The sequence below is a fragment of the Sinocyclocheilus anshuiensis genome, unplaced genomic scaffold (assembly GCF_001515605.1).
Source record: "Sinocyclocheilus anshuiensis isolate Anshui unplaced genomic scaffold, SAMN03320099.WGS_v1.1 scaffold343, whole genome shotgun sequence".
NCBI lineage: Eukaryota > Metazoa > Chordata > Actinopteri > Cypriniformes > Cyprinidae > Sinocyclocheilus > Sinocyclocheilus anshuiensis.
In genome coordinates, this window is record NW_015549598.1 from 1,533,178 (window position 1) to 1,544,603 (window position 11,426).

General features: G+C 37.1%; 1 protein-coding gene across 1 annotated transcript in view; it reads left to right on the top strand.

Moving 5' to 3' along the window:
• The window catches only part of LOC107658543 (unconventional myosin-XVIIIb-like), a 53,543-nt gene that overhangs the window by 21,384 nt on the left and 20,733 nt on the right, over positions 1-11,426 (top strand). The window contains exons 10-25 of the mRNA XM_016447134.1: positions 725-825; positions 1,694-1,757; positions 2,445-2,589; positions 2,685-2,855; positions 3,893-3,983; positions 4,069-4,261; positions 5,026-5,106; positions 5,192-5,312; positions 5,398-5,545; positions 7,792-7,975; positions 8,072-8,222; positions 9,372-9,481; positions 9,708-9,737; positions 9,979-10,107; positions 10,408-10,551; positions 11,018-11,107. Coding sequence (XP_016302620.1) covers positions 725-825; positions 1,694-1,757; positions 2,445-2,589; positions 2,685-2,855; positions 3,893-3,983; positions 4,069-4,261; positions 5,026-5,106; positions 5,192-5,312; positions 5,398-5,545; positions 7,792-7,975; positions 8,072-8,222; positions 9,372-9,481; positions 9,708-9,737; positions 9,979-10,107; positions 10,408-10,551; positions 11,018-11,107 — 1,953 coding nt within the window. The remainder of the gene's footprint in view (positions 1-724; positions 826-1,693; positions 1,758-2,444; positions 2,590-2,684; positions 2,856-3,892; positions 3,984-4,068; positions 4,262-5,025; positions 5,107-5,191; positions 5,313-5,397; positions 5,546-7,791; positions 7,976-8,071; positions 8,223-9,371; positions 9,482-9,707; positions 9,738-9,978; positions 10,108-10,407; positions 10,552-11,017; positions 11,108-11,426) is intronic.

The window sequence follows — 11,426 nt, forward strand, 5'->3', positions numbered from 1 at the left end:
GTTTTGACAGACATGTTTATTGTGTATTATTTTCAACGTGTTTATTGCTAAGTTTAGTGTGGCAAAATAGAAGCGCAGCCGTAATTCGTGTGCAGTGTATCTGGTTGCCATGACAACCTCACGCGCTTCCTGCTGCTGCTCTATGTAATCAGAGTGTGAATTTGTAGATTTTCTATAGCAAAACTAAAATGTGTTTAAAAGTGAAACTGACCAAATCGTACGGCTCGGTTTGCCCCCCCTCGAACTCGAAGACAGTTTACCATCTGTTCTCACTCAGTGACTCTAGGCTAGTACTAGGACGGGATGAAACCATGCAGTAAATGGGGGGAGATAATTTTGTTTTATTTGTAACTCTTTGGTAGATACATTTATAATTTCTATTACATTACTACTACTACTGTTACTACTAATAAATCAGATCTCTGGGGGCCCCAAAAGTGCAGGGCCCTTAGAATCGTCCTAACTTCCCCCCCTTAGCGGCGCCCCTATCTATCTATCTGTATGTCTGTCTATCTGTCTGTCTATCTCTCTATTTATTTGCCTGTCTTTCTGTCTGTTTTATCTATCTCTCTGTCTGTCTGTCTGTCTGTCTGCCTGTCTTTCTGTCTATCCACATATTCATCTGCCCTTACGTCTGTCTGTTTTTCTGTTTGTCTGTTTATCTGTCTGTCTGTCCATCCATCTATCTAGTCCATCTATCTAATGTTTTCTCTCTCTGTTTCAGACCATGCTGCTGGAGAAATGGAGGGTGTGTCAGAGGCCGGAGGGAGAGAGTAACTTCCTGGTGTTCTCCCAGATGCTCGCAGGCCTCAGCACAGACATGAGGTCAGTTCGGTCCCTGGAGCTCTCTGTGGTCAAACTCAGTAGCATTTGCTGCTTGTATTGTGAAGCCTTTTTCTGACTTCCTGCAGGGTTCGTACGGTCATGAAAAACCTGGAAAAGTCATGGAATTTTAAAACAGCAATTTCCATTCCTTGGGAAAAATAAATAAACCCAGAAAGTTATATTGCATAGTTTGCATAATTTTACTCATAATTTTAATTTATTCAATTTTTGTATATGTTTGTACCTGAATACTACTGTTAGACTGAAACAGTTTCCAAAATTAAATGAAGGTTCTGAGTTGAACTGATAATACTGGTTAAATACATTACAATATTCAGTGTGATGATATGTGTTAATATGTTCTCTGGAGCAACGTCTGGCGCAGTTGCAGCTTGTACTTATTATTAAAACAAATAGAAAGCAAACAAGTAGTGTTAATATTTTAGTTAACATATGCTATTATAAATTTGAACAGATTTTTATTCTTATTGTAAAATAATGGAATATTAGGTCATGAATATTGTCTCAAAAGTCATGGAAAAGTCTTTATTGGTAAAAATGTGTACAAACCCTGTTCCTGCCTTCTGCCCTAACAAGCCTGACTGCAGCATCATTAGACGGCAAACACAAAGTTACCCGTCATTAAACCCCAGATCATTCACCCTATTGTTATGGGTTTGTTTTTGGACTCAGTTTCCCCTCAGAGGCACGCACAGGCTCTTCAGCGAACGCCGCTTTGGCAGAACGCCTGCTCTTTTCATAGCTTTGCCTTAAAACAAAAGCTCCAGAGAGCTCGAGGGGGCAGGATCTTGTCTGATGTCATTTCCTGTTTAAATTTGAGTGTAACTGTCTTGTTCTGTAATCACAGGACTGAACTGCAGCTGCACCAGTTAAAGGAACACAACTCATTTGGAATTGCATGCCCAACCAAGGTATGATTGTTAAACTAACATGATTAGTGCATCTGCTCTGACATGTTGAGCTTTGGTGCTCATGTGGGAAAAACACGTTTAAGTCTAGCTTGCAACATCCTGATCCTGTTCTCTCCACATCTACCCACAATTCCATTCAATAAAAAGGAAAAAAGCATAAATTAATTTAATTTTAGATTAAATACAAAAAAATTAAATAAAGTAACTAAAATTAAATTAAAAAGTTCATTAAATTTAAAGTTTAAATTAAATTATTAAATGTAAATTAAATTAAATTGAAAGTTACTTTTAAAGGTGCTAAATAAAATAAAGTAATTTTTATTAGTATTAATAAATTTATGTTTTTAATTAAATTAAAAATTATAATTGTTTACATTATCGCCCAACAATATATTAAAAGTTGGATATATAGTACTTCCAATTTTATCCACATACATACAGTATACTAACATGAAGTGATATTTACAGTATAGCAAATCTCAACTATATCCAACGTTATCTGCATACATACAGTATACTAACGTAAAAATGTACAACTTGTTTTTGGCACTATTATTGATATAATCGGACAGAAATGAGACAGACTGGTCTTGAACCTTTGTTTCCCGAATGAGCACCAAGGCTCAAAGTGTCTTGCAGATTCTTTAATAAGTTTTAATACATGTAGTTTTTCATCCTTCACTTCAGGTGGATGAAAAGCAGAGAGCTTCAGTGGGTTTTGGGAAGCTACTGGCCGCCATGAATACTTTAGGATTCTCAGCGGATGAGCAGAAGGCCATTTGGCATGTTTTGGCAGGAATATACCATCTCGGCGTCGCAGGAACATGCAAGGGTAAATCAGGACTAGACTTACGGCTGTATTTTGTCAAGCGAAAAGGTATTAGGTGAGCCTTTACTCTCTGTTTTTCCTTTCTTGTACGGCTTCAGTGGGCCGTAAGCAGTTTATGAGTTTTGACAGCGCGCAGACGGCCAGTGCCATCCTGGGTTGTGAGGGAGAGGAACTCCACACTGCCGTCTTCAAACACCACCTGAGGCAGTTACTGCAGAGAGCCACCGGAGGCGTCAGAGAGCGACGCGCCGCAGAGGAACCAGAGGACGGTCAGAAATACATGCTGAACTCTGTTAAACCCACCAGAATCTGAGAAGATCTGAGATAAACTGTGTAGAGAGGAACTAGAGATAGCATCCTGGAAATCAAATAAATGAAATATTGTTTGTTTGAGTTTTTATAAAGTTTTTATTATTCAGTTGATAAGGACTGGGGCTATTAAGCAGTTTAGCCTCATTGTAAACAGATATTTGACCACAGAATGACCATCCAGGTGATCAGTTAGAAACAAAGATTTCTGAGAGCCACATATTAAATCTTTATAACCAAGTTATAACCAAAAACATTTTGAGACATGTTGTTTCTGTTTTATAATATAAACCAAATTATGTAAATGTGTATTTATTTATATCTGTTATTTAATATCTAAATAATATTTATCTCTCATTCTGCCATACACTACTGTTCAAAAGTTTGAGGTTGGTAAGATTTTTTCATGTTTTGGAGTAAGTTCTTATGTTCACCACGGCTGCATTTATTTGATCAAAAATGCAGTAAAACAGTCATATTGTGAAATATATTACAATTTAAAAGAACTGTTTTTCAGGATTCTTATATGAATGGACAGTTGAAATAGAAATCTTTTGTAATGTTAAAAATGTCTTTACTGTCGCTTTTGATCAATCTAATGCATCTTTGCTGAAGAAAATAATGATTTTTTTTTTTTAATCTTTTCTTTCTTAGCATTTATTTAGTAGTATATCACTGTTTGCACAAACATATTGAGACACTGAAGACTGGAGTAATGATGCTGAAAATTCAGCTGTGCATCACAGGAGTAAATTACATTTTAAAATATATTCAAATAGAAAACTGTTATTTTAAATTGTAATAATATTTCACAATATTACTGTTTTTATAGTATTTTTGACTAAATAAATGCAGTCTTGGTGAACATAAGAGACATCTTTTAAAAACAAAAAATCTTGATTTGCAAAAATGTCACCAGAACTTAGCAAAATCATACACATCCTCTATTTGAGGATGTCCTAAATGGGAAAATATGTAAACTATGCGTGTGTTTCAGGTCCAAAACTGAGTGCTGCTCAGTGTGTGGAAGGAATGGCGGCTGGTCTCTATGAGGAACTCTTCACCACTATTGTGTCTCTCATCAACAGGTAAATACACACTGTTTGGTGACAGTTATATCTCTCTAAAGTGATATAGCAGTGTTTCCCAGCCTTTCTCTTGTTCTCTCTCCAGAGCGCTGCACTCTCAGCAGCTGACGCTGGCCTCTGTGATTGTGGTGGACACACCGGGCCTGAGGAACCCCAGACACAGCAGGGATGGCCGAGCCGCCGGCTTCTCTGAGCTCTGTCACAACTACTTACAGGAGAGACTGCTGGAGCATTACTTCAACCACACATTCACAGACACGCTGGAGAGATACACACGGGTACCACACCGTCTCCAACCACTATGGAGATACGTTAGAAACTGCTGTTCTAGTGTTACACATATTGCATATGAATATGAACCTTGCTGATTGAATTCAAATTGAATGGAATTTCGTTTCATTTTTAAAAATCATATATAAAATAATGTATTAAATAAAGTAACATTCCTATGCATATTTATCATTTCTTTGTTTTACTGCCATTTTATTTGACCAATAAACTATACCTAAAAATGTCTTATGTCAATCTCAAACAAATATTGAAAATTTGTTATTGACAACCTAAAACAGATATTTAATATTAATATGAACCTTGCTGATTAAATTTGAATTTAATTAAAAAATAATATATAAAATAAAAAAATGACATTCCTATGCATATTTATAACTTCTATTTTTTTTGTATATATATATATATATATATATATACTGCCATTTGTTCAATAAATTATGTCTAAAAATGCCATACCTGTTATTTTTCATGGCGCCACCTCAAAAAAATATTGACTATATAATATAACTTTCCTATCCATATTTACTGTATAACTTCTATTTCTGTATGTTTACTGCCATTTTTCTATATAGTCAATAAATTATGTCCAAAAATGCCATGCTTGTTATTTTTCATGACACCACATATTAATTTTTACTTTTTGGCCTTTTTATTTGAAATAATAATGGAGAGGTGAAAAGAAATGAGAACTTTTTAATAATGCTTATAAATCATTTCAGATCATTATTAACTTTCTGATGAATTTTCACAGGAGGGAGTACCTGCAGATTTCAGAGCCCCTGAGGCGAGCCCGTCAGAGGTGGTGTGTGCTGTTGACCAGCCTGGACTGCAGGTATCACTCACTCATCCTCAACATGCTTCTTCCACACAGCAGTCACGCATGTGGTTTCACAGCGTGTGTCTGTGTGCGTTCTCAGGTTCGAGGACCAGAAGGTGACTCTCGAGGTCTCCTGTGGGTTCTGGATGAAGAGATGGTCACTCCCGGTTCCACCGAGAGCACAGTTCTGGAAAGAGTGTGTCAGTACTTCAGCGGCACAGGTGCTTCAGCCTGATCCTGACCTGCTGCTCTGATGTTTTTGAGATGTTTCCTCAGGTCTCATCTTTCTGCTTGCTTGATTCTCAGTGCGCCAGTGCGAGCAGCCTCTGCAGTGTGAGATCGCTCACCTGATGGGTTCAGATCCAGTCCGCTATGATCTCTCAGGCTGGTTCGGTCAGGTCCAGAACAACCTGTCTGTCCTAAACGCCAGTTCCCTGCTGCAGAGCTCCTCAATGTAAGAGAATACAGATGATCACGGACTTTTGCACTGCAGTATGGATGACTTCTAACAGATTTTCCTTAAATAAAATTCTGAATATTGAAGTTTGCCAATTAAAATGAAAGAAATTGTTGAAGTTATTAATGATTTGACATTATTCATTAGTATTACTAAAATATTCATTGTAATATTAAAATATTCATTCATCTCTCCCATTTTATAATAATAAAGGTGCCAAGAAAAATAGCAGGTATAGTATTTAGAAATAGCTTATAGAACAAATAGCAAAAATGGCAATAAAACATAAGGAAATACATGTACATGTTAAAAAAAATGGGTGGGTATTTTATTTTATTTATTATTTTTATTTATTACATTTTTTTTATTTTTATGCACCGCTAAGCTTTTCCTCAATGCACAAGAGCTTATCCTCAAATAAAATTCAGAATATTGAATCTTGCAGATTAAACTGAAAATAAAATGTTAATGTTATTTGGGGAGTTATTAATAATTTGATATTATTGATCAGTATTATTCAAATATTCTGTATGTTTGGTTCATGTGAACTCTGGGACATTCATATATATATTAGAAAATATATAAGGAAATAGATGTTAATTATGGCTGAAATATTTTATTTTATGTTATTTGATTTGGTTCATGTGAATTAGTATGACAACAGTCCATCCGCTCACAGAAGACATATTAATGACAAGTCACTTGCATTTTCGCATTCTTCCATATCTCATTTAATACAGTATAATGCATTTCTCATAGCTGCTTGTCACTGAATAAACTGCTGTTGGAAAGCATCTCACATACTACACATCTTTTGCACATGTCTACAGCAGACTTACGCAAGTGCTGTCTGTGTGTTAAGTTTTGGTGCTAAATCAAATTCAATAACACAGTGAAACTGGTGTCTTGTCCTCCTGAACTGTTACCTAACAACAGGGATAAACATCTGCTGCTAGTGCTCACAATGGTGTTCATGCTGATGATGCAAACGTGCCGCAATAAAGACAAGTGTGAATACAGCCAGCATCAGTATGAGGGCTTCCATTAGCTTGGTGTTGACAACTTTTAGAAAAGGTTCTTATTTGGTTTTCATTTTTGCTTTTTTTTTTTTATTTGACTAAAAATGCATAGTAAGCGATGTAGTTTATGTGTAGAGACCATGCCAGATTGCTTTCATAACAGCTGTAAACCACACTGGAGTGCAAATAAACTTAAAACTAATTTTATAATTTAATTGTATAATTTAAATAAAAAACTATTTTTTACATTTAAATAAAATTCTAAAATGAAATAGAATACATATTACTGCCTATATTTCTAACTAATATATAGCAAACGTTTTTTCACATTTAAATTTGCAAGGTTCAATATTCAAATGTTTGCTTGAGGAGAAGCTCTAGTATGAAAGTGTCCTTAGAAAAATTGCTTAAATTAAATAACATTAAATTACATTACATTACATTAAATAAAAAAAAAATTACCACCCATATTTATAACTTCTGCCATTTTGCTATTTGTTCTGAAAACTATATCTAGAGATGACTTGAAACAAATTCAAATTTAAATTGAAATAAAAATAGAATAAAGGATATTTACTGTATAACTAAAATGTTGATATTTGTTCTCTAAATTATATCCAGCAATGCCATACCTGTTGTTTTTCATGGCACCATAATTTTTTGGGGCACTTTTATTGATTATAATAATAGAGAGATAACAGGAAATCAGCGTTTTATTAATGTTAATGACTTTTACAGTATGGTTGAGTTCTCTTGTAGGTTATTTGTACAAAACACATCAGTGCTCTTTCATACTAGTTGTAAACTGGACAGGGATAAATGTAAATTTGGATTTGAATTTCATTAATATTGCCATTTTGCTGTGCCTTTAATCTGTGTCTAGAAATGCCATATCTGTTTTGTTTTTTGTTTTTTCATGGCACCACATGCTTTTTTTTGGCATTTTTATTGATGTAATAATGAAGAGATGACAGTAATATCTGTAAATAAAATTTATATCATTATATCATTACTGTAGTTCGTGCGTACCAAATATGCCATATGGCTTTCATACCATTTGTAAACCTCACTGGTGAAGTGCACATGAAATTGAAAAAACCCATTCTCAACCAATTAAAAACAAACCAAACTATGAAGTCAAACGGATGTGGGTTGATGCTAAAAACTTGAGAGTGAAAACTCCCTAATTCTCTGTTTTCTTCTTTCACTTGTTCCTCTTCTCAGTGGAGCGGTGAAGGCACTGTTCAGTCCGCGGGCGTCCATGCCTCCTCTGTGCCGGGGTTTGGGCGGTGTGGAGGGCGGCTCTCAGCGCTCACTGGAGAGGTGCGGCACGTTGCGGAAGACTCTGAGCGGCGGGATGGCGGCCCTCAGGAGACATTCCCAGTGCATCGCCGTCAAACTGCAGGCGGTGAGAAACAAATGAGCTGTTATGAAGCTGCTTCCATCTGCTTTTTGTCTGTAAATCCTCTTCACAATTTCCATGACTGTCTCTCTCTCTGAGCAGGATGCTCTGCTGAATCTGATTCGGCGAGCGCAGCCTGTCTTCCTGCAGTGTTTGAGTGCTAAGACAGATGGCTGTGGCTTTGATGTCCCAGCACTGCGTGTACAGCTGCACTCCACACACCTGCTGCCGGCACTGCAGCTGTACCGAACAGGTCACACACACACACACACACACACGCATGTTTGTTTCTTATCATGTATGGGACTCTAATGACTTCTGTTGTACTTCATTAAAGCAAATTAGTTGCAAGTATCTCTATTTCTGTTTGTGAAACTTAATGCAATAATTCACCCAAAAATGAAAATGTGCTGAAAAGTTACTCACTCTCAGGTCATCCAAGATGTAGATGAGTATGTTTCTTCATCAGAACAAATTTGGAGAAATGTAACATTACGTCACTTGCTCACCAATGGACCCTCTGCAGTGAATGGGTGCCGTCAGAATGAGAGTCTAAACAGCTGATAAAAACATCACAAGTAATCCACACCACTCCAGTCCAGCAATTAACATGTAGTGAAAAGCTGAGTGTTTGTAAGAAACAAATCCATCATTAAAGCATTTTTACTTTAAAATGTCACTTTTGGTAAAAATAAAAGTCCATAAAAAATATGAGTCTTCCTCCAGTGAAAAAGTCTATCCACTGTTGTCCCCTTGCATCAAAATCCACCAACGTATTTGTTTAAAACTGTATTGCAACTTGGTTTTCGCTTTTGCTAAACAGTGCTTGAGCTATGCATATTTCTCTCCTGATTCAGACAAGACAACTTTTCACTAAAGAAACCAATATGATAGATTATGGACTCCATAATGATTTGAAGTTAAAAACATCTTGATGAATTTGTTTCTTACAAACAAACAGCTTTTCACTTCACAAGACGTTAACTGATGGACTGGAGTGGTGTGGATTACTTGTGATTGTGATGTTTTTATCAGCTGTTTGGACTCTCATTCTGACGGCACCCATTCACTGCAGAGGATCCATTGGTGAGCAAGTGATGTAATGCTACATTTTTCCAAATTTGTTCTGATGAAGAAACAAACTCCTCTACATCTTGGATAGCCTGAGGGCGAATACATTTTCAGCAAATTTTCATTTTTTTAGTGTGAACTGTTCCTTTAAGATTAGAGATTTTAACCACTTGTGGTACAGACATGATTCCTCGGGTTGTATACTGCATCTCAAACATACTGAACATATGAAGCAGTTCTCCTTGTAAAAAACGAAATCAGGTCCCATTTTGTATTGTCAATTACCAAATGTCCTTTCAAAGACGGCAAGCTCTGTCTCTGTGTCTTGCAGGCTACCCTGAGCACATGTCCCTGGGTGATTTCCGCTGTCGTTTTCAGGCCCTCTCTGCTCCCATAATGAAACGATATGGTTCTGTCTTCATTACCCCTGACGAGAGGAAGGTCTGGACATCCTGAATCCCATGGCACACACGCGCCTCATTACCCTCTGTTAAAATGTCATTTATTTTTAATGATGTCAAATGATGACAATATTTATTTCCCTGTTTATTAACCTGTTTATTGATTAGCCGGATTTTGCTCGAACAGCCCTCATTGATTCAGGGAGCTGCTGTGCCAAAAGTGGGCCTGAGCTCTGTCTGTTTGTGTTTACATCCCTTTATATCAGGCTGTGGAGGAATTATTGATTGATCTGGATGTGATCTGTCGTTCTGTCTGTCTTTTCTCTGTCGTTCTATCTATCTATCTATCTATCTATCTATCTATCTATCTATCTATCTATCTATCATCTATCTATCTATCTGTCTATCTGTCTGTCTGTCTGTCTGTCTGTCGATCTATCTATCGGTCTATCATTATGTAGTTCTGTCTATCATTGTTGGAAATAACACTTCTGAAGTTTTCAGGTCATTCTCTCTCTGATGTGTGTGTTTATGAAGGTGTTTATGAAGCGTGATGTCCTGAGGTCTTTAGATCAGCAGAGAGATCAGTTGTTGAGCGACTGGCTGGTGCAGCTTCAAGCATCCTGTCTGGGTCATATGGGTCGCCAGAAATACCGCCGCATGAAGGCGAGTCTCTTTTGTCCTCTGTTTATAGATCTGAGGATAGGTGCTCAGAGATTGTTCCTCTTTGTAATGACCCAGTGTTCATCGAGGGGAAGTAAAATGGACAATCAAACAAAATTATGACATTTCTGCTGCAATAATCCCTGATTAACTTCAGGGGAAAAAATGTAATTCTTGGAATAGTGTAAAATATAGCTTTTAATGGACTTTAGTAGTTGACTTTAATAGTGCTACAGTCTTGTGTATAGTTGTGTCAGTGTGGGTCTGATGCAGCGTCTAATGTGAGTGCTGATCTGGAATCAGGTTCAGCAGATGGCAGTGAGCTGTATTCAGAGAAATGTGCGAGTCCTCACTGCAGTGGCCCACTGGAGCTGGTGGAAGCTGCTGTGCAGAGTGCGCCCCCTGCTGGACGTCAACATGGATGACCAGCGGCTCAGATCCAAAGAGGTACTGACCCATTCACAAAGGACATGTTCATACTATACATAACATTTAAACCACTAAATCATCGAGTTATCCAGTAATCATGTGTACAATGATATTTGTGTATCTATCTATCTATCTATCTATCTATCTATATATCTATCTATCTATTTATCTATCTTCTATCTGTCTGTCTGTCTGTCTGTCTGTCATCTGTCTGTCTGTTTGTCTGTATATATCTATCTATCTATCTATCTATCTATCTGTCTATCTGTCTGTCTGTCTGTCATCTGTCTGTTTATCTGTATCTATCTGTCTGTATCTATCTGTCTGTCTGTCTGTCTGTATCTATCTGTCTGTCTGTCTGTCTGTTTGTCTGTATCTATCTGTCCGTCTGTCTGTCCATCTGTCTGTCTGTCTGTCTATATTGTGTTTTTGTTTATCAGATTTGTTTCACTCCATTATAATTGTATCACATTCTGTTGTTCAGGATGAGATCACTGCTCTGAGGAGACGTTTGGAAAAGTCAGAGAAAGAACGAAATGAGCTGCGTCAGACTGCAGACAACCTGGAGACCAAGGTATGTGTTTGTGCCGTGCCCCCTGAGCCACATATGAAATGATACTGTCAGATCAGAAATCTCAAAATCAAATTTTCTAGCAGTCGGTGTTCACAGTGATGGATGGAGTCTGGTTATGAATTCTCATCAGTGAAAGCGTATTAACACAAACTCGATTGTGATCGGCTCATGAAGCGCTAATCTCTGTCATATGACTGCTGCTGATGAATGAACAGCTCTTCTGCTGAGACATTGACAGATAATGGTGTGTGTGTGTATGTGTGTGTGTGTGTGTGTGTGTGTGTGTGTGTGTGTGTGTGTGTGCAGGTTACAGCTGTTG